At 36.1% G+C, this 24448-nt stretch overlaps 3 protein-coding genes across 3 annotated transcripts; 1 reads left to right on the top strand and 2 right to left on the bottom strand.

Moving 5' to 3' along the window:
• Nucleotides 1–7352: 7352 nt before the first annotated feature.
• On the top strand, nucleotides 7353–13819 carry LOC118487516 (protein FAR1-RELATED SEQUENCE 5-like). The gene is made up of 12 exons (XM_035984429.1): nucleotides 7353–7428; nucleotides 7700–7827; nucleotides 7919–8096; nucleotides 8185–8214; nucleotides 8266–8385; nucleotides 8488–8577; nucleotides 11207–11563; nucleotides 11652–11997; nucleotides 12137–12395; nucleotides 12488–13054; nucleotides 13180–13241; nucleotides 13288–13819. The coding sequence occupies exons 1-12, from the start codon at nucleotides 7353–7355 to the stop codon at nucleotides 13817–13819; spliced, it is 2745 nt and encodes a 914-aa protein (XP_035840322.1).
• Nucleotides 13820–14763: 944 nt separating this feature from the next.
• Nucleotides 14764–16432, bottom strand: LOC110910093. Its single transcript, XM_022154807.2, has 5 exons — nucleotides 16110–16432; nucleotides 15928–15997; nucleotides 15361–15609; nucleotides 15115–15271; nucleotides 14764–15023 (listed from the first exon to the last, which is right to left on the bottom strand). The coding sequence occupies exons 1-5, from the start codon at nucleotides 16430–16432 to the stop codon at nucleotides 14764–14766; spliced, it is 1059 nt and encodes a 352-aa protein (XP_022010499.2).
• A 683-nt stretch (nucleotides 16433–17115) lies between these two features.
• Nucleotides 17116–23976, bottom strand: LOC118487515. Its single transcript, XM_035984427.1, has 7 exons — nucleotides 23948–23976; nucleotides 23567–23793; nucleotides 18775–18885; nucleotides 18571–18648; nucleotides 18428–18490; nucleotides 17599–18359; nucleotides 17116–17328 (listed from the first exon to the last, which is right to left on the bottom strand). Exons 1-7 carry the CDS (start codon nucleotides 23974–23976, stop codon nucleotides 17116–17118), a joined length of 1482 nt encoding a protein of 493 aa, XP_035840320.1.
• Between the last annotated feature and the right edge of the window lie 472 nt (nucleotides 23977–24448).

Here is a 24448-nt window from a genome sequence, read left to right as displayed (position 1 = left end):
GGAAACTAAGATGTGAATGGTAAAGATGATGACAGCATGGGTGGAGCAGAAACAGGCGGCTGCCTCGATGACCCCTCTCCAAGACGAGGTGGCGGTATGTCCTGGAGGAACGTAATGGGAAGATCAGTGCGGTGAGCGTCTATGGGGTGTGGGGGAAACAATGGGATATCAGTGGGTGCAGAAATAGGTGCTACTGGGGGAGTGACAGGCAGCACAAACGGTGGGTAATCATCGTCGTCATCGATCCACCCGTTGCGGGTGTCAGCGATCGAGGATCCATATGAGCAGCAAAAGGTGCACGGTCAACCAATACCGGCACGGGATCAGGTAAGGGTGCACCAACAACAGGATCATCCACCAACGGTGGAGCTACAACGGGAAGATCAGCAATGGTTATATCATCAACAAGAGGTGCAATGGCTGGTGCATCATCATGAACAGGGTCATGCTCTAGTGCAGGATCAGGAGCAACTACAAGCTCTAGGGCCATGACAGGCTCTGGGTCAACAAGGTCCATGTCAAAATCAGCAGGGATGTCGAACAAAGGGTCAATGGGAGCTACGGGCGCCTCTAAGGGCTGGTCCAAGTGAATAAACTCGATCTCCTGGTCAGGATCGAAGTCAGGGGGAAAGACTGGATCCAAATCATCATCGACCTCGTGGTCAAACTCGAACTCGTGTGAGGGACCAGGTGCAGCTGACATCGCCAAGTCGGGGTCGGTGTCAGGAGAGTGATGCTGCACTCCCTGGTCGTGCAAAGACGCAGATGCCACAGACTCAAATGAATCTGGGATAGGTGAACCAACAGGAAGCTCCTCTACAGGGGCCTCAGCAATGGGAAGAATAATGTCAGCATCAATAGGGGCCCCGCCCTCATAGTCATCCTCAGGCGGACCCTCCTCGAACAGATCAATGTCGTCATTAGATACGACATCGAGTGGCGCATCCACCACAGGGAAAGCAGCAAGCAGAATGGGAGCAGGGATCACCGCAAGAGGTAGATCCCCCGCAGGAATGCCATCAGCAAGCTCAACTCCGACGTCTGGCAGCGCGAACGGCTAGAAATCATCATCATCAATGCTGGTGGTGTGTGATGTGTAGACCTCTCGCTCTGACGGAATCTCGTCGTCTGACACGATCGCCATAGGATCCAAGGTGTCCGATACCCCTGTGTCTGAAGATGATGGCATGGTGTCTGTAACACAACCACACATATGCATAAATATCAACATGAAATCAAATAAACATGTAAGTCACCATAAAGCAAACAAGTAATTCTCCTAGTCTCCTAGGCTACCCTCCCAGCCTCTCAGACTGAACTTCCTAGCCTCTCAGACTAATTCCCTGGCCTCTAAGACCAATCTCCCAGTCTCTAGGACTAAACCTCCCCAATCTCTAAGATTGAACCCTTCAGTCTCTAAGACCGAACCTCCCCAGCCTCTAAGGCTGAACCTCCCTCAGTCTCTAAGACTGAACTCCCTCAGTCTCTAAGACCGAACCACAAATTTTTGAAAAAAGAGTTTTTGTGCCTTTTATTTGTAAAAATGTTTTGTACTCTGGATCTGGACGTTTTAGTGTATGCAATGTAAAAATGTTTTCGTGAGAGCCCTAGTGATCATAGTCTAGACTCGAGAAAGAATCCTAGTTCGCTATGATCGATGCTCTGATACCAAGCTGTCACACCCTGGCTTTTGCGGAAGCGTGGGTTTATTTGGTGTGACTTCTTAATACCGTAGCAATTATCATAACAATGCTATATGAAATTAAAACATGTGATGTTCATCTATTCATCAAGTTTTAAAAGTTACTACGACAACATTGTTTAAAATTCGACACATGAAACCAAATACAACCATGACATAATTAAAACTTGTTCGTACGACCCGACAAAAGACTTGAAATAAAAACACAGTTTAAGACTTGTAACCCATCCAGGAAAGGGTCACACTTCCTAAACTCGGATGACATCATTATTCCTACGCAGCTTGATGAGTTTGCATACCTTGCCAGATCCATTAATTTCCTGAAATACATGTAATTTGAAAAATCAACAAAAAGTTGAGCGAGTTCACATAAAAGTGAGTATGTATAAACCTTAAAGTATGTATAAAAGTCCCTGGTATGTAGCAATAAGGAAAAAGATATCACCAATGGGTTGCAAAGCCACTAGCATGTGTGAGAAAGTGCATGGAAACTCAAACCTAGCAAATTTGTTACCGGGCTTCGGCTGGAAGACACAGTCACCTCTATGAGCCGCCCCGGCCTCACGGGTGTGGACTCGCTACACCCAAATAGATCTATCACTCTTGTGTCCCTCGGTCCTAACTACGAGGATTAATGGCCTCAAGTGTTGTACCCACCCCTCACATGATCTAGTAGTATAAACCCTCCCTACGCTAACCATACCATGTAAATAAATGTTTGTAATAATTGTCGCATGTATTTCACCCCCGAAGTATAAAACTGAAAACAGTAAAGAGAAAATGGGGACATGAACTCACAGAAGTGCTTATCCAGAAACGTCAATCTCCAACTCAATCTGCTGCGTGACGACCTACACGTACTAATGTCTATTAGACGGATGGGCCGTGCCTTGGCTTAGGGTTTAATGTTTTTGGAAAAATAGTTAGGCAACTATTTCGTATTCACACTTCTTAATTATTTTATAAGTGTATTTCCTTCCCAATGATGGTGGGTTCTTATACATGTACGCTTTATAATTCCGAAAAATATATTTTAAGTCTCACTTAGAAAATATATTTAATTTATTTGTCTAAAACATCTCGATTCCAAAATATACATATTTTTTCCAAAAATATTATATTTTACCTCATAAGTTTCCAAAAATATTATTTTATCAAAAATATACGTATGAGAGTATTTTTCCGAAATACTACATAAGTTACGTTTTAAAGTTCGCGTTGTAATAATGATAAATGCGTAACTCAATATTTATTTTGTGAGAGCGTTAGTATTATTTTGGAGTTGAAATTTCATAATATTTTCAACTTATATTATTTTTACCCTAAAAATAATATATCTAGTGCACAGAATAACAAACAATCACACAAGCGTTTTAGTATAAAATATATATTCTAAATATATATTTATCAAATTTTATTTACGGATACCCACCTCCGGTACTTGGTATTTTTGTAAGAAAAATCTTGGCGAAGTTTATTTTGAAAACCAAGTTAAAAATATATTGGTAAACATTTGTTAGAAAAATATTTCTAAGTGTTGGAATTCTAGAAAAATTTCGTCAGAGTTTCCTTTGTAAATGGAGGTGTCCATGCTTTTTAGCATATCATTTTCTTTTGTAAAATCATTCAAACAATTAACAACCAACAATATACAATCTTTAATCACCAATCTTGACAAAAATAAGCATAGATCATAAACTTATGAACTTGAAAGTTTATAAAAACAAGTAGTGACTTACTAGCATAATTATTAAGTCTTGTTACCTTTGAAAATGTGGTTAGTTTCTTAAAAGCTTTATTTTTAAAGGATTTAAACATTTACAACTTCTAGTCATGATTTCCAAAATATTTCTTTGCAAAATTTTCTTGTTACACAAGTGTTTATACACTTGTTTACTTACTAAAAATGTGTTTAGTTCATACAAGATCCAAGTTTTAACAAAACTAATATTTTTTTTTCACTTGGTTCTTTCGAAAAACCACTCATAGATCTTTAGATCTACAAGTCTACAACTTTATTTTCCAAGAAATCACTTATTTGTTCAAGTTCAAAGTTCATGTGTGGATGATTCCCTCATCCACAACATCTTTAACCTTCACACCTTGCTAGTTGATGTCTCTAAACATGATCTAGCAAGTGTATGTGATGAATCATCACATTTTTACTAACAAATAACATTCAATAATCATAACAACACAAGATCAACATGATTTTAACATCACTTAACACTACTTCATTACTTTATCCATTCTTCATCCTTTATGTTTCAAGACTTGATTAAGTTCTTTAGAGTTTCTTAATTTTTATCATTCTTTCAACTATTAACCACCAAAAATAAGAACAAGATGAAGATTTAAAGCACTTACTACTAGCACAAGGCTGGGGGAGTTTCAAAGCGAAAAAGTGATGGATAAAAGAAAACAAGAGCGGTCCTTGAGCTTCCGAACACACCAAGCTTGATTGTAGGATCTTTAACACCTTTGAGTGTATGGAAAATGCTTGAATGAAAACTTGATGGTGGTGGTATGGTGGTCATAGGTGGCGGCCGAACTCAAAGAAAGAGGAAGAGAGAAGAGTTTGTTTGATGTGTTGTTTGTGAAATGAAGTTCAAGACCAAGGTGCTAATTTATAATCCATTTTCAAGTTTAACCAACATGTAATGTGTTCTTAATCCACCAACACTAACCACTAAAATAATCAAAAGAAAGTGAGGGTGTCCCACCCTCTTGTAACCGTCGAGTGGGGGGGGGTATAGGGTTGGGTTTCAATCCTTGGTTACATATTTAGTTAGAATTTAGTTAGGATTTAAAGGTTAAACTTGTATGTTAAGGTGTGTTATGTAATATAAGGTGTGTTAGGGTGTTCGGGGACCCTAACTAGCTCAGAAAAGTAAAAACAATGTGTTTGGCAATATTTTTATGTTCCGGGTAAAGTCCGGTTGTTCGGTTGGATGTTGATCCGTTAAAGTGCTAAATTAGTCTTTAAAGTGTCTTTTATATTATTTTTATTGACACATTAAATTCCCAACATTTTGGAAAGTATATAGGACTATTTTGCCAAGTTTTTGCACTTTACTAGCATTATTAAATGCTGAATTTTGTTTATTTAGTGCATAATTCTGCACTTAAAGTATGTTTTAGGCACTTCCGGGCACTATAACTCTCACCTAGTGACGCAGTTTTATGGTCCTCACCTCCCTACACTCCCTACTAGTGTAGTATTCTAACTCTGGCTCATACTGGCCTCAAAAATATTATCTGTCTAGGTGCTGACATTGTCAGCATGTTTACTGGGTTATCCACTCACTGTGCTAAATGTGCTTTTGTGCATCAAGTTTGTCACTAATGTTTGTGTGTAATAAATAGAGTGACAATATAAAATGTGATGCATGAGTATGTATGTATCAGAAAACAGAAAGCAGTTTAATCATAGTTGTAATCAAGCACAGTAATTAAGCACTAATTAATTATTAATTAATTGTACGGATACCTGGAATTGTGAGGGTTGTCAGATCCATATCCTTTGCAGTTCTGACAATGTCTTTCTTTGGCCCTGGGTTTCGACTTTGATTTCTTTTTCTAGATTGCTATCTCCTGTTTAGATTTCAGGCGCTTCCGAGAACCAGAACCTTTGGATTTATACCCAACAGGGACTCTTATTGGATTCTTGTCATTTTTGTATTGACCGGTTATCTCGGAAAATCTTTCCCTGGTACTAGCGGGAGGAGCAACAATATGCATATCTTGAACCTTCTTCATATAAGATTGAACGTGATCCTTGTATAAGGATAGCTCCTCTTTATTACCAGATAAACGCTTCAAAGTATATTCCGTTGAAAAAATAATATCCCGCATCATACTTTGTACATCGGGGTCAAGCTCGGTCATATATTCACGACTAATTGAGAATTCGGGAGAGCAATTTGGGGAAGCCTCTTTGCGCCATCTATTCAAAATGTACTGTTTTGGAAATTTCCTAATGTCCATAGTTCTCAAAACATAGAATATATGTCTACATAGCAAACCAAACTGTTCAAAACGCCTGCATGAGCAACTGCATGTGCAATCAGACTTACGGAACATTACCTGAAAAACGCCAAAAACAATATCTCAATAACGCCATGCAGAGAATGTTTGTCTAAAAAAATTAAAAAAAACACATTGGATATGAAAAAACGCCATTAACAGAAAACGCCATATAAAAACAAAACGCCATTGTTTACCTCAAATAAGGATGTAAAAGGTTTTCGGAAGTCTTTGGAGTTTATAAAAAAAAACAATGAAACAAGCATAAAAGAACAAAACGCCATATCTGTTGCATGATTTGCTGAAACAAAAATGGAAAACGCCAACGAATTTTACTTTGTCGAACAGAATCCACGTTAGACACCATAGATATGAGAAAGCTTGCAAAGGAGGTAACAGCTAACAAGAAATCTTTGGAGTGTTAATTTGAAAGAGATTTATAACGCGAATAAGGAGGGAACATATAAAAGGACAATCGTACCCCCGCATAACAATTAGCACCCCCTGCCACGTGTTGGGCCAGGATCCGTTCTCACCATTCTCACACTTTTCACCGTTCTCTCCTGATCCCGTTTCTCTCTCTTTCTCTCTCTCTCTCTCTCTCTATATATATATATATATATATATAGGTTTAGGTTCTTTTGTGAACACTTCCCAAGTGATGAACAAAACGAACAAATCCTGGCCATAGATCTTCTTAACTCTAACATAAGGGTAGGATCATCTTTTAACATCTATAGTTTTATATATAATTTTCTGTTTTAAATTTTTCATGGCAGTTATCTGATAAACCACCCACGCTTCAACATGACGTGCAATTTCAAAATTCAATCGATCAAAATCAGCGCCATATCCTGTTTGTTCTTCATCACCATCATTCAATTCGTTCTTTAGATTATCAACAGGCAATTCAGCAACCATGACACATACGAGCGATCAGCATATTGTTTCAGCGAATTTGCTAATTCATCAGAACTCTCAACGACCAGGAGAACAACATCAAGGTATATTCTTAAAACATCTATGTATACAAGTTTGCTTCCGGTGTCGGTTAAGTAGATTACATAGCTGTGTATTGTTTGGTTTAGTTTCTATAAACCCTAAGATTTATAATTTATGACAGATACGAACGATCAGCTTGATGTTCCAACCAGTTTGTTAGTTCCTCAGAGCACTGATCGAGCAGTAGATCATCAAGGTATAATATTAAAACAATTGTTTATACAATTCAGTATCCAATTTTGATGCAATTTTAATAGATGACTGTATAGTCTATTGGTTCGTTTAACTAACATTTAAGATTTATAATTTACGACAGCGGGTACCCGTATGTCAGAGACGATCGATCAGCCCAACGTTGCCGCCAAGTTATATCTTCAAAAGAGATGTTGTTGATTTAAACATGTAGGGCGGAAAAGCCAACGTATAGCTGGTAAATAGAAATCAAGATTTGTAAACAAAGCAGAAGACCCAATTATATGTTCTGATGATGAAGAAAGTAAAGTTGATGGGATCATTGTACTTTTAATATGTTATTTGTTGGGTTAGCTAGTAAAAAAAGGTGTACGTTTGTACGACCCGATCTGCATCATCTAACTGATTTTTGTTATGTTCAGCTGACAAGATGAAGAAAGGACTCCTCCGGAAGATTGACAACGAAAAGGTTACACATGCGTTGTCTAATGATCCTTTTGAAACAAGTAATAAAAAGATACACTACACTAAAAGTTGTTTTGTTTTTTATTTTTTGGTTGACTGTTATAGTTTGTGGTATAACTCTTATTTTTGTTTCATAGCGGAGAGGATTGAATAAAAAAAGCAGTTTATTTTAGAGAGAGCTGAGTACTTTCGGAGATTAAAAGAGAAATGGCGTAAAGAAGAGTGTAAGAGAAGTTAACATGTTTTGTTTGTGTAAGATGTATGAGTTAAACTTAATTTTTGAACATATGATGTTTTTTTGGTAACATGTAGCAGGCCATAAGAATATAGTGGGCGAAAGTATCAATGCGTCGGTTGACAAAGAGTTTGACAAGAGTGGTGACGATGGTAATTCAACAACAAAGTATAAGAAAGGTAAGACCAGCAAAGAAGGTAACTCTGTTAGTAAAGGGTTGTGCAAAAATGTTACATGTTTTAGGTAGCTACGTTTTTTAAAACCTGTGGTTTGGTATCTGTACTTACAATGTTTAGTGTATTACATTAACAATTGGTAAGCCAAGAGAACAACTGGAAGATTGTCTTGCGCAGAACACAAAGTTACCAAACGAAGAGGACAATCAACCATTGAAACGGACAGGAAGACGAGCAAAAAGAACGAAGGAAAATAAGGTTAAGGCAATATGTGTACCGTTTATGGACAAATCAGAAGGTTAGCATTCGATGTGTATTGATTAGTTTATGACAATATTCTGATTGGTGTTTTGGTATGATTTTAAATTGCATGAATCTTTACTTAGGTGACAATAACGAAGAGAGTGAAAACAAAGGTAAAAACACATATGTATAATGTGTTTTAACTTTTTAGTTGTTACTATCAGAATTGGATCGGTATCATATAATCTGTAGTTTGACTCCATTGGGCATTTATTGTGTTAACTTAGGGAAATGTGCTGATGAGAGTGGTACAACGAAGAAAAGAACACTAGCTTCTGATACAAGTTAAATGAAAGGTATGTACACCTTTTCATTGAGAAATTGCATATATAATGTATGTGTACTAATTTGGCAAACCCTGACGTTTTGTTATTTTTTATTAACAGGGGAAGCTGAATCTCGTACAACCCGGCGCAAAACAACATCTGGTGGGTTAGGAAAACGAAAGAGGAGTAACAAGGATGACAGAAAAGGAGGTAATTCAGTGTTGGAAAAAAATGTTACTTTTAATACACTGTTGTTTTGTGTGGTCTATTAACATAAAAGTTGGTACATGAATATTGTACAACTGAGAATGGAGATAAAAAAACCGTGCGTTGGATGAGCTGTTTAAGTATAAAACACGGCATCCGAAGAAAGAAGATAAGCGTAGAAAATTGAAATCTGAAAAGCGTCGAAGAGGAAAAAAAATTCATCAACTGCCAGGGATTAGGACGCGAACATCGGCAAACAAATTGTGTGAAGCAATTAAGAAGATGACTATGACGCAGAGGAATATTGTTAGACGGATGGGCTTTGGTAAGATTTTCAAGCTAAAGATGGATGAAATTAAATCTGTTTTAGGGCATTTTGTTGTGGATCGTCTAGATACCAGAAACATGGTTATTAGGCTAGGCGAACAAACGATAAAGGTAGACAAGGAAGCGGTACGGAAATTGTTGGGCTTACCATGTGGGGGTATTAGGGTACACTTTGACAACAAGGAAGTTGGTAAGCATCCGTTGGTTGTCCGGTGGAGAGGAAGATTTAGTAGGTGTATCATTAGTTGCAAAGACCTAGTAGACAAAATTACAGAGAACGAATATGAAGACGAGGAGATGTTCTAGCTCGATTTTGTGATGTTCATATCGACGATGGTTGGCTGCACGATGAATGGCATAGCAATGTACACATTGTTGTACATGTTCGACATGGATCATGGTTTTAGAGAGCATGATTGGTGCCAGTTTATCATCGACGCTGTCAAAGTGTGTAAAAAACACTGGAAGAAGTGTGATAAAGACTCGTGGTTCCGAGGACCCCTAACCTTTCATCATCAACGTTGTCAAAGTGTGTAAAAATAACTTGGCGGCAATGTTGGGCTGATCGATCGTCTCTGACATACGGGTACCCTCTGTCGTAAATTATAAATCTTAATGTTAGTTAAACGAACCAATAGACTATACAGTCATCTATTAAAATTACATCGACATTAGATACTGAAGTGTATAAACAATTGTTTTAATATTATACCTTGATGATGATCTACTGCTCGATCAGTGCTCTGAGGAACTAACAAATTGGTTGGAACATCAATTTGGTCGTTCGTATCTGTCATAAATTATAAATCTTAGGGTTTATAGAAACTAAACCAAACAATACATAGCTATGTAATCTACTTAACCCATACACAGATGTTTTAAGAATATACCTTAATGTTGTTCTCCTGATCGTTGAGAGTTCTGATTAATTAGCAAATTCGCTGAAACAATATGTTGATCGCTCGTATGTGTCATGATTGCTGAATTGCTTGTTGATAATCTAAAGAACGAATTGAATGATGGTGATAAAGAACGAACAGGAAGATATGGCGCAGATTTTGATCGATTGAATTTTGAAATTGCACGTCATGTTGAAGCGTGGGTGGTTTATCAAATAATTGCCATGAAAAATTTAAAAAAGAAAATTATATATATGACTATAGATGTTAAAAAGACGATCCTACCCTTATGTTAGAGTTAAGAAGGTCTATAGCCAGGATTTGTTCGTTTTGTTCATCACTTGGGAAGTGTTCACAAAAGAACCTAAACCTATATATATATATATATATATATATATATATATATATATATATATATATATATATATATATATATATATATATATATATATATATAGGTAAAGGATCCTGTAAAAAAGGCCTAAATTGTGAGAAAGGTGAGAAAGAATCTCAGCCATTAGATCATTCCATATTAATTTTATTAGATCAAGGTTATATTAGTAATTATACAAACAAACCTAATTAAGGATCAAATCTTTGTAACCGATTTTTCTGAGTTTTTTAAGGGAATTCGATTTTTGAATATTTTATCATATCATCTAAATCTTTAAATCATCTCGATCTCTTAATCATTATAAATTCACTTTCAATTTCTTATTTTTGATCACGCATACAGACTGAATTACGCATACAACCGTTAATCTGATTCATACTTTCTTTCTTCATGGAGAACGACGATCAAGGTATTTATGTATCTTTTATTCGTAGCTTATTTATGTAATTGTAATCAATATTCAATTACAATCATCTGTTTAATTGTAATTGTCAATTTTTCAATCATCTGTTTTTTTTTTAATTGGAATTCTCATGAACACCAGTTATAACTCTGTATGGTGTGTTTTTTATACGTGCATGGTGTTTTTATGTATGTTATCGATGTTGAAGCTGGTATGTGTTCCTTATTTAGGTTGATGATGAGTCATGGTGTTTTTTTTCCATTGGATGTTCCTTACAGGGTTTTCATAAGTACATGGTGTTTTTTCATATAAATAGAGGCTGGTTTGTTATAACAGTTGTTTGTGGTGTTATTTTATAGATATTATGTTGTATTGTTTTTTTACTGTAGAATCATTCAGTTGATGATGAGTCATGGTGTTTTATATAAGCAGAGGGTGTTTTTTTATACGTACATGGTGTTTTTCCGTATAAGTAGAGGGTGTTTTTTTATACGTACATGGTGTTTTTTTCGTATAAGTAGAGGGTGTTTTTTCATAACAGTGTTTTTGTGGTGTTATTTCATACGTATTATGTTGTATTGTTTTTTTACTGTAGAATTATTTTCGCAGGATTTCAAACCTATCAGCCGGTTGGGAAACTACAACTGTCTCCAAACTCCGGTAAGAAGACTTATTTACCGGAGGTAGATGATTCGCTTAAGCCGAGGGATAAGATGACCTTTGACACAGTGAACAACGCATTCCTCTTTTATCAGAAGTATGCAATGGCTTCAGGCTTCACTGCCAGGAAGTCTTCTCAATACACACATCATGGTGTTATAAAATCTAAATGGTTTGTTTGCTCAAAGGAGGGGACTAAACCTTTTAAGGCGATCGATACATCTAAAAAGATTGACACCTCAAATAATGGGTCAAAGAGGAAATCTGTTCGACGTGTTCCTTCTATAAGGACTGGGTGCAAAGCACGTATGTGTATAAAGTTAATGCCTTCGAATCTATACGAGGTATCTTCTTTCAATGAGGCACATAATCATTTTTTATGTTGCTGAGGAAGATAGGCATCTACTCCCCTCTAACCGAGGTATGAACTATATGCAAGAGCAAGCCGTTAACGTGTTGAGTGCCTTGAACATTGGCCCTGTGAAAGCGTTTAATATCATGAGGACATTGTATGGTGGGTTTGACAAGGTTGGGGCAACCAAAAACGATTTTAAAAATTTCAAGCGAGACCTGAACAGGTATATATCGGAGTTTGATGCTGATATGATGATTAAACGGCTTTTGAGGAAGAAAGAGTACATGCCTAACTTTTCAATGGAGTATATAACAGACAAGAATGGAGTTTTAAGGGGTTTGTTTTGGGCAGATGAAGATGCCAAAAGGAATTTGTGTTTGGTGATGTTGTTTCATTTGATGCCACATATCGTCATAACAAGTAAGTTTGGTAATTATTATATTTATTTTGGGTTTTACAGCTTATTTTTCTTAAGTATGTGTAATTCATTTTTATGGTGTTTTTATTCCGTATTTGTTTTTTAGGTACAACATGATGTTTGTTCCATTTACCGGCATCGATAATCACAATCGCAACGTTACTCTTGGTGCCGCTATAATAGGAAACGAAACTGCTGAAACTTACAGTTGGTTGCTAAATGTGTTTCGTCAAGCATTTGGTCGTGCCCCTCCGGTGATTGTCACCGACCAAGACCCAGCCATGAAGAAGGCTATCGAAGATACATGGCCCGAGAGTAGACATAGGCTATGCATGTGGCACATCATGGACAAGCTTTCTGCTAAGGTGTTTAGTTGTTCGTCCTTTTAACCTTTCTTACTACTTTTTAAATACTTTTTGGTGATTATGGTGTTATATGTTATTCAATGGTGTTTTAGGTTGGTGCTACAATCTGCAATAATACAGATTTCAAAAAGAGGTTGTGTGCCATTGTGTGGACCGATTCAATTCTACCAGTTAAGTTTGAAAGTGAGTGGGCTACCATAATGAACGATTTTAACTTGGTTGATCATGAGTGGCTGCAGTCACTTTACCAAATCAGGGATACTTGGATACCAGCTTATTATCGTGAGGAGGTCATGTCCGGGCTTATGCGTACCTCTATTCGTTCAGAGAGCGAGAACCATTTCTTTGGACAGTTCTGTAACCGGGGTTGCACACTTGTCGAATTTCTCGGGCATTTTGATTCTGCTATTGAAGCTCAGAGACATGAGCACAGGAAGAATGACCATGACACCAGAAATACAAACGCTGAAATATGGGCTGAAGACTTTGTTTTGGAGGATCAAGCGTCCAGGATATACACACGCACTATATTTTTTGACCAGCAGTTGGAGATACAAAACGGTATACACAGATGTGCTATCGGAAAGTGGGAAAACATGGGTGACTTCGTTAACTTTTTTGTGAAGGACTGGGAACAACCATGCACTACTTTCTTCGAGGTATACACATGATGTTTTGTAGTGTTATTCTTGAAAATTGTATAGATCTTGGTGATTTCCAGTTGCATATGGTGTTTTGTAGTGTTATTTACGAAAACTTTATAATTTTTAAAGGTGTTTTATAGGTTATGATGCGGGAGGACGACATGACTGTGTATTGTACATGCAAAAGATTTGAACAGTTTGGGTTGTTGTGCTCACACATCTTTTGTGTGCCTTATGCTTGACATTAGGGAGTTTCCACAACGCTATATATTACGACGTTGGACTCGGGAGGCTGTTCCAAATAGTGCCCCTGGTGCTATTCTAGGTATCAATGAGACTGAGGATCGTTATAATGAAGTTAACCGTGTTGTACGTGAGATCACATATTCTACAGAGTCGGTTATTAATCAGCTTGTCACCAACTTTGATGCGCTATGCTCGTTCAGGGACCATGTTGTTAATTATTTCAAAACTGCGGATGCGTCTGTCGTCAATGCTCCACCTAAGAGCCGTCGTGAAAGGTTTGCCGAAATTACTAGTAACACAAAACCATCAGAAGCAACCGTTCGTGTTCCCATTGGAACAAGATTCCAAGGTATGGGTAAGCCTAAACGGATGAAGTCCAAACGTGAAATTGCATTAAGTCAGTTGGGTAAAAAGAGCCGTCAATGTCAAAACTGTTTTAGATACGGTCATAATAGATGTACTTGCAAAAACCCTACCCGGACTAAAGAACAAGCTATGGCCGAGGATGACTGTGAAGAAGATATGGATGAATAAGATGAGGATGCATTAGACGAGGAGGATGGGGAAGAGGAGTAGTAAGTTATTTAGAGATGTCTAAAAATTTCGTTATTTTTAACGTACTTCCTTCTTGTTTCGTACATTGCTAGGTTTTTTATCGTTTTTCGGATTCACATACACTCATGGATTTATTTTGTTTGCTTTTGTTCGAATTTTAATATTACCAGTGACAATGGTTTATATATTGTTTCTGTTAAATATGTTTGTTTTTTGTTAACCAATGCTGTTATTTTTTGTTCAGTGTGTTTTATTATGTATGTTGCAATTTGAATAGTGTTATTTGTCCTCCCTCAGATATTTATTGTAAACCAGTGGTTTTATGTGTTTTTCATGGAGTTATTTTTTTGTTAATGGTGTTATTTGTTAATTCAAGTTGAGTAGTGTTATTTGTCCTATCTGAGATATTTTCATTGCTAACCAGTAGTGTTATTTGTAGTTCAGGGTGTTATTTATTGTTAATGGTGTTATTTGTCTGTATAGAAATTATTTTTTTTAATTTGTTAAAATGTGGTGTTATTAGTTGTTCAGGGTGTTATTATTGGTGTTCATATGTTCAGGTTGCTTATTTATGTATGTGTAGCGTTATTGTGTTATTTACTTGACTATAGTGTCTTAATTGTGCAGGTTGCAAAGGAGTTGGTATGTTTTTTTTACATAATTAACATGATCATCATTTACTTTGTAAAAAACTATATGGCCAATACGCGTTCTTTTTTGTGCCGGAAATCGCAATATTAATTCATTAAAACACCAGAATAAAAAGGTGTGTAAAACACAAACAGCTTACGATTGTAATCATACTTTACATAGTCAAACTACACCATAATCACAACTTTGCCAAAACGCTAACACATCATATAATCTATATTTCCCAAAATGTTTGTCTTTTAACAAAAAGTTTAACTTGTTCTGCTGTCCACCTACACTTCAGCTCCCAACCTTTCAGCAATCCGATTGATTGCATTGTCTTCCATTCTCAACCTATCATCCTCGTCCAAAAGTGCATATTCTTGTACTTCTTGTTCCACTTGTCCCCGTTCCGTGTTCATGTCGCTTAGGAGCATTTTTGAGAGGTACTTCTTACGCAGATCCTCGATTTCGCGTGCTTGATCAGGCAAAACCAAGCCAGTAACGTCCCTCTCATTCGATAAACCACACATCCAATGTCCAACGTGTGTTCCTATTCAATACCAAACCATCAGAATTGTTCATATTTCGTGTACATTTATTTTAATTATTTTTTTAATAAACAGAAATATAAACGCGATTACCATTGTAAGTTTCCATATGCCGCATAAGGAAAATACCACAGTCGATGCCATTGTAAAGTGTTTGCCATGGCAACTCTAGTCGAACTGGTTGTGTATTCCTTAGCTGTGCAGCGATTTTTGGATGCATCGGTCTTAGATACCGACAAAATGTACTTATCTGCAGTTACAAATTATTGATGTTAAAAAATAATTTTTTTTTTGTTACGGCAGCTGTATAAATATAAATATAAACATTCACAAACATACCATCTTCTCCACATTTCCTTGGTATCTTTCTAAGCCTGCAGCACCTTCTATGTTGTCAGTAATAAAGACATCTCTTGTTCTCAAGTTGAAAAACAGCAGATAGTAATGTCGCCCGGTCAACATAGGTATAAACACCATCTCAAAGTTGCCTTTAAATACTTTTGGTTCTGTTGAATCCAGCACAGCATTCATGTTGTTCGTAAATTCTGCTAATCGTCCATCTTCAGACAACGCGAAGTCTTTTTCCAGCTGTGGTGTTTTTCAGGTAAACAAAAAAAGAAATTATGGTGTTAAGTTAAGAATTCACAATCACATAATGGTGTTATTTAAGTAATACACAAATAAACAATTATGTTATTTGCATAAACATGGTGTTAAGTTAATACATGGTGTTATTAACTATGATCACATGATACGGTCTGTTTTCACTTAATAATCTGCAGAAATTAAACTTACCAGCATTCATGCGTTGCAGAATAATCTTGGGGCTGTCCCCATCCTCCTCTTTTTTTCTTCATGGTTCAACAATGCGGCCCAGGCACTGATGACATTCACGTGCACAGTTACACCAGGCATCATCGATTCAAAAGGCCCCCTCATAACCGACACGTTACCGTTGTCGCTGAACAAAATATCCCTACAAACCGAAACACCATCGACACGAATGTATAATTCAATATATGTTCAAAACTTATAACGTATAATACACCACATAAATACGTTTTTTAAGGTTCAATTTGGATTCTTACCATACATTTCCTACTGCAGAAAATATACATCGAGCAAGTATTTCTTCAGCCTTATCATGAACGGTTCTCAACATAACAGGCTGCTCGACGTACGGTGACCGCAGTGCCGCCGGAAGCTTGATTGTTCGTTTCGGCCTTGGCGATCTCTGACACTGAACAGGATCCGTTACTTCTTTACGTTTTTCATCCGTTGATGCATCGGCCAGTCTTGTTGACAAGTTCACCGTTTCAATTCCTGAAACGTTGAACTTTGTCTCTGGTGTCTTTTCACTTTGAACCCTTTCAACAACTTTGTCTAGTTCTGCGACAAACGAAGCTGTCATTGGTGAAAAGGGAGAAGTGTGTGGTGTTATATGATCTTTTTTTTCTCGTTCGTAGGAGTGTTATATCCGTCTAATGATACACTACCTTTTTGCGGATCAACTGGTTCAACTGCATCAGCCACATCATCCTTTTCTGCCTCAACATTTTGATCTCCCTTTTCCACTTCATCTCCATCCTTTTTTTCCTCATCATCAACGACAAGCAGCATTTTCATTTTCTCCTTCCACTCCAATCCTTTCTGTTTCAGCAGATCACTATCCGGGAACATCAGACACGATTCTGTTATGGTGTTATTGATCTTGTGAACGCATATCTCAAATTCACTAAACAAGTTATCCAACAAATTCGCTCGAACCTGTACGAAACCCCGGTTTAAAGTGTTATCATTAGAAATAACATATACTTTCAAGTCTAGTACAAATCATAAGATGTTTACCAGCTCAAAATCGTCCTGAACTGATGTTCCTGATGCTGATGGAGTGTCACCATACTGAGAGACCATCGGAATGCGGACTTCGCCATCCGGACCTACAAATAATGCACATGTTTGGGTGCCAGTTTGTGACAGGAGGTAATCAGCACAGTGTCTGTATATACCCAAGTGCGCATCATCATCTTCGATCTCGATCTCTTCATTTTCTTCATCAATCAGATTCTCCTTTTCCATTCCCTTTTTCTGGCCTTATTTTTGCTTCTTGAATTTTTTTCTAGCACACTCAACCCCTTCTGCTCGTTTGTGTTTTTTATCTTCCCTTGTCTTTGTCTTCTTATTTTGTTCAGTATGCATCCTTTCTATATCACATTCGAGATTGTCCAGAAGATCATCATCTACAAGTTCAATAATATTTGAACTGTGTGATGAAGGTATCTTCTTTAACACAATTCCGTAAGCAATCTGCGACAATATTTTGCAATAAGTTTTATTCCCAGAATAAGTTTCAAAATAATTGTAAACCAGATAACAATATTGATGTTATTCAGTTATATAGTGTTATTAAGTAAAATAGGGTGTTATGCAGGTATATAGTGTTTTTAAACCATATGTGGTGTTATTTAGAAATAAAAAGTGTTATTAAGTAAAATGTGGTGTTATTTAGAAATATAAAGTGTTATTAACTAACGATGTTTCACAATAATTTTTTAATACTAAAAGTTAATTACTTACCGCAAGTAATAACATAGGCCCTCGAAAAGCATCATCGCCACCATGCCAGGCTGTTTTCGTTCTTTTGAGACACGAGATCATGTACGCACACCAATTGAAGCTTTTGATATCCACGTCCGGTTGAATATTTGAAATGAATCGCACATTGACGGAGTTGTTCGTCGTGGTTTCTCCTAGGAGTGAGAAGTAAAGAATCAAAAAGTTCAGTACAAACAGTCTTCCGTTATCAGACTGCGAATCCAAAATGTAATTCATCAGCTGAACTGGCGACAAGCGGGTGATATCCATATGCTTAAACTGATCTCTGAACGCTTGGACAACAACATCCTTCCTTTTGCTCGCTTTCTTTTTTTCAGCAAGATCCGTTGGACCCATAGGCAGTCCGAAAACACTCCTAACAAGCTCCGACGATATGTTTACAGTGCGCCCGTCGTCCACGTTTAAAATACCATTGTCTGGGTCGTAATTTGTAACCAACCAGTTTGCCAAAGCAGTAGGCACACCTTTCACCTTATAACCAAATATCGACCCAAACCCAATTTCATCCACTTTCTGACGTTGGTCCTCATTTAGGCCGGATGCTAGTGTTATCAGATTGTCGATACCTACTTTTGGCCTGATCCGTGCACCCGTGAATGGCTTATATGGCTGTCTCACTTGTTGATGCATTCCACGAGACGATCCTCTTTTGGCAGCCGATTTCCGTCGTTTACCCGGTGGTGGGGTGTCGACAAAATCGTCATCCGGGTCTCGCAGCCGATCTACAACAATTTTTAATATTTGTTTTAGTAAACAACTACTTCAAAATATTAACACTTCAACATAATACCTTTTTCTGATGTTATATTGACGGATGGGTGTACGACAAGTTGACTATCATTAACATCCTGGTCTGCAAACAAAAATCAATTTTTAATCCTTTCTTATAAGCAAACAACTTACAATTAAAACATCATTTTTTTCAAAACGTACATTGTGTGTTTTTTATCGACGGCGGAACATCTTCTCTTGTTTTCGCATTGCCCGCATCATTCATCCCATCATCACCATCTGTTTAATTCAAAGCGAACATCGTCAAAAACATCACTCAACAACTAACATAAACACATATGGCTACTGGGTAATCATACTTTATTGTTTTTTATTTCTTTATAATTTAAACTACATTTGGATTACCTTTGTCGTCCTTATTTGACGTTTCTGAGTCACTACATACCAATGGTCTGTCAATTGTGTTTTTGAAACGTGATTTGTACATTTTGTCCCTAAGCCGATGGCTTGACCTGACTATAGAAATAATTAAAAACTATATTTAAAATACTGCATCACCTAATTCATATACATAATACCATTGTTGCAATGACCATAATAACACTCTTCTTATAGATCAGCATGATAAATAACACCCTTCATATGTAATCGTAGAGAAATAACACACTAAAGCAAAATCAACATGTAAATTAACACATCCTAGATAAATAGCACCCTACATAACACCATAGTAGCAATGACACTCTATTAAATAACACCCTTCATATAAATCTACAAGATAAATAACACCCCATATGAAATTGCAGTATAAATAACACCATACCTATTTATAACACCATTCAAAAAACACCTGATAAAAACTCCATAAAACACCAAATATAACTACACAACAGGTTTATAACACCATTTAAGATTTATAACACCATTTAAGACAAACACCCTGACCAAATACCAAAACTAAGCAAACTAAACACCCTAAACCTATATAACACCAAATAAAACTAAACATGAACTACATATAACACCATTTGAAAAAAAAACCCACCTTGGTGTTATAACACCATTACAGTGTTATAACACCATTATAACACCATTATTCAAATGAACACTAGTTTTAACACCATGATAAAAACACCATTAACGAATACCAAAACAAACCCAAACTAAAAACCTTAACTGATATAACACCAAAATCAAAATAAAGATGAACTATATAACACCATGGAAATACACCCTTATTCAATGAAACCCTAGTTTTAACACCATTCGACAATCAATCAGTATTTATTTTGGTCTTGGTTAACATAAACTACCTTACATTATAAAAAACACCATTAATCTTCAAAATTATCAAAGAATACAGACGAACCTTTTTTAAAATCAGAGGTTGATTTCTTAATTTTTGGTAGTATAAGCCGCCGATTTGTAGTGTCTTCTACAGTTGAATGATCCATCTTCTTCTTCGTCCTTCGTTCCATTGTATCAGACGACGACCTTCGCTTCTTTCGATTGTATACGATTTCGATTTTAGGGCTCATTGTATCTGCTTAATCTTATAATCTTTGGTGGGAAGAATCACCCTGTTTCTTCGAGCGTAAAAATCGTAAAGGAGAGAGAAATCAGGTATAATAGATACGGTTATTGATTTGAAAGTATATGAAAGCCCTATTTTACCCGTATGAAATAAAATCAGTATTTAAAAAACACTATTTTAATTACAATATTGCCACTCTAATCTTAACCATTAGATCAATGATCTAATGGTTTATATTATTTCCTATCTTTCTCACAAAAACTATCTTTTTTACAATAACCTTACCCTATATATATATATATATATATATATATATATATATATATATATATATATATATATATATATATATATATATATAGGGTGGGGTTCGGCTACAAAGTCCATTTTTCCTACAAAGTGTACAAAGTCATAAAACACCACAATTTCAGCCATAAAACACACTCAAAACCCACAAATAACAGAGTGAAGGTCACTAAAACACATTATTCAAACCCTAACAGTCCATAAAAACCTCAAACATACCATCATAGAACTATGAATATAAAACACAATATGATAATCAACATAAAACACACTAATGTTAGTCATTCGAAAATCAAAGACTAATCATCCAAAACACAACACAAAAACCGCAAATATGGTGTTTTAGTAATCTTCACTTTATTATTTGTGGATTTTGAATGTGTTTTATGGCTGAAATTGTGGTGTTCTATGACTTTGTAGCCAACTCCCACCCTATATATATATATATATATATATATATATATATATATATATATATATATATATATATATATATAGGGCCAGGATCATTTCAGAACCATAAATATTTACAGAACTTTCAGAACTCCTAATAAACAATCATTTTATATATAAGTTTTTGTATTTAGGATTTTTTTATCATCTATTATATGTATTTCTTTGATTACATACATGTTAAAAGTAGTTTACATATGCTTAATTGCCAAAATTATATATATGTGTCATAACTAATTACATATATGTAAAAAACTAGTTTACATATGTGTAATTATAAAATTACTCTTAACGTGTATGTAATCGTAAAAATACACATAATAAATGATAAAATTATCCTAAACATAAAAATATATAAATAAAAAGATTGTTTATTAGGAGTTCTGCGAGTTCTGTAAATATTTATGGTTCTGAAATGATCCTGACCCTATATATATATATATATATATATATATATATATATATATATATATATATATATATATATAGGGTGGGGTTCGGCTACAAAGTCTACTTTTCCTACAAAGTGTAAAAAGTCATAGAACATCACAATTTCAGCCATAAAACACACTCAAAACACATAAATAACAACATGAAGATCACTAAAACACAATATCCAAACCCTAAAAGTCCATAAAAACTTCAAACACACCATCGTAGAACTATGAATATAAAACACAACATGATAATCAAGATAAAACACACTAATATTAGTCATTTGATAATCAAAGCCTTATCATCCAAAACACAACACAAAACCCACAAATATGGCGTTTTCGTAATCTTTCATTTGTTATTTGTGGGTTTTGAGTGTGTTTTATGGTTAATGTTATGGTGTTTTATGACTTTTTACACTTTGTAGGAAAAATGGACTTTGTGGCCAACTCCCACCCTATATATATATATATATATATATAGGGGACCGCTAAAATGAAAACCACCTCCAGTTGTAAGAACTGAGAGAACCACTTTCTAGCCTTTAGATCAAGGAGATGGATGGATGAGATTTAAAGTAACTAAAATTAATATTAAATAGATTTTGTCTTATTATGTCTTTAATATTTTAATCCAAAAGGGTAGTATAGTAAAATTACACTATTTTGTCTTTATATATATATTATATTTAATTGTCTTTTTGTCTTATTCATTAATTACTTTATATTAAAAAAACAGAATTTTATGTTAAACAATATTTCAAAAATTAAGATTTGTATAACAATTTTTTATTAAAAATCATTTTTTTAATTCAGATTTTGTGATAATTTTTTATTAAAAGAATATTTTTATTAAAATCTCTTTTTAAATTAACATTTTTTTAACAAACCGAATTTTTTTGCGCGCCGGTTTTTGGCGTCCCGTTTTACCGTGACGTTTTTTACGTCCCGTTTTTTACGCGAATTTTATTTGTGCGCCGTTTTTTTGCGCGCCGTTTTTTATGCTCCGTCTCCGCCCAAATTTTTTTCACCCCGTTTCGCCCCAATTTTTTTTACGCCCCATTTAGCCCCGTTTTTTTGCGCGCCGTTTTTTTAAAGGCGCCGTTTTTCTCAATCGGCGTTTTTTTTAACGCGCCGTTTTTTTTCAACGTTTTTTAACGCGACGTTTTTTCAAAGCGCCGTTTTTACACCCGGCTTTTTTCACGCCTCGTTTTTTGACGCGCCGTTTTTACGCTCGGCTTTTTCACGCGTCGTTTTTTCAACGCGTCGTTTTTTCAGCGCGCCGTTTTTTTACGTTAACGTTATTTACGTTTTACGTGCCGGCTTTTTACGCTAACGTTTTTTTTACGTTTTACGCGCCGGTTTTTTTACGTTTTACACGCCGGTTTTCTACGTTAACGTTTTTTACGTTTTTACGTTTTACGCGCCGGTTTTTAAATGACATTTACGTAAAACTTTTTACGTTTTACTAAAAAAACTTTATGTTTTACGTTTTACCTAAAACTTTTTACGTTTTACGAAAAACTTTTTACGTTTTACGAGAAAAAAAATTACTTTTTACGTTTTACGTTTTACGTAAAACTTTTTTACGTTTTACGTAAAACTTTTTACGTTTTACTAAAAAAACTTTATGTTTTACGTTTTACGAAAAAAAATTACGTTTTACGTTTTACGTAAAACTTTTTACGGTTTACGGTTTACGTAAAACTTTTTACGTCTTACGAAAAAAAATTTACATTTTACGTAAAACTTAAAAGTTTTACGTTTTACGTAAAACTTACGAAAAAATTTACGTAACACTTTTTACGCTTCACGTTTTTACGTTTTACGATAAAAAGTTTACGGTTTACGTTAGCAAGTTTACGGTTTAACTTTTTTTTTTTTACAAAAATGTTTTTACACAAAACCGAACGCAACAGAAAATCGCACACTCGGGGGTGTCTCAGATAGTTTGCTATCATCATCGACGCCTCAAAAAAAAACCAACAAACAAAAATCAAAAGAACGAGTGGATTTTTGAAAAAAAACGAAATTTTGGCTCAGATTTTCCGATAATCCGAGGCTGCAAAGTGGGGTTGCAGGTTCAAAAACCTACCCTCCGCCGTTCTTGCCGCGCCATCGTCATCAAAATATGCGGGTTTTTTTTCATCATCATCGCCCCAAACTAAAAACGGATCATAACCTACATAGTTCACTGTTCGAAAAAAATACCAACAAAACACCAGCAAAACCCAACAACACCCACAGATTCAAACATTCAAAAATAAGGCACCATATTCAAACGGTTTAAAGATTCAAAAAAAAAAAAACCCAAACTTTTTGAATCAAAACCCACATGCTGAACAAACCCACCAATATAATCAAAACCCACCAAATCATCAAGAATCAACAGAAACAAATCCACCAATTGAATCAAAGAACCCTACCAATTGAATCAAAGAACCCCAATCAAAACAGAAACAAATCAAACCTTTGGGAAAATCATCAAGAATCAACAAACACAGGAGGAGACCGGGACCTCCGCCGCTCACGGCGGCGCTGCCGCCGGCCCACCACCCAGCCATCGAACCGCCACCACCAGCCATGAACAAACTAAACCGCCACCGCCGGCCCTCTCCACCCACCCACCCACCATCCCCAACGCCACCCGCCACCGCCTCCAACACCACCGCACCCACTGCCACACCACCGCACCCACTGCCACACCACCAAAAAAATCAAAACCCACCAGATTTTTACAAACCCACCAAAATCATCAAACCCACCAAAATAATCAAAACCCACCAGAAAATCAAAGGCTTAAATTCTTACCAATTTAGTAAAGAAAACCCATCATTTTTAGCTAAAACACCCAATCATCTCACCGGCACCGGCCGTCATCGATATTCGCCGGTACCCGGCTCCGATCAACTGTAAAATCGGACAAGACAAAGTGTGTTGGAGAGAGAGTGGGGTTCTGAGTGTGAGAAAGGTAGGAGGAGTTCCAGGCGGGGGGTGGGGGTGACGGCCATGAAGATGCCGGAGACGATGCCGGTGGTGTTCATAAGCTGTCGACGATGATGGTGGTGTTCATAACCCTGAAGATGATGGAGATGATGATCTTCATCTTCATCAGATGATAAAAAAAGTGAGAGAGAGTGTGTGTTTTAAAAGTGAAAATGAAGAGAGTGAGTATATTTAAAAGAGAGAGGAGAGATAAAGTCAGTAGCAATTAATGAAGAGAGATAGAGAGATTAGACATATGGGGTAAATGACCATAATACCCTTTGAGTTGTCAAATTCTGATTGGTTGAGAGTGGTTCTCATGGTTCTTACAACTGGAGGTGGTTCTTATTCTAGCGGCTCCCTATAT

Source organism: Helianthus annuus, chromosome 15 (assembly GCF_002127325.2).
Source record: "Helianthus annuus cultivar XRQ/B chromosome 15, HanXRQr2.0-SUNRISE, whole genome shotgun sequence".
Lineage (NCBI taxonomy): Eukaryota > Viridiplantae > Streptophyta > Magnoliopsida > Asterales > Asteraceae > Helianthus > Helianthus annuus.
The sequence above is the reverse complement of the archived record's forward strand: the minus strand, read 5'-3'. Positions and strand labels throughout refer to the sequence as shown.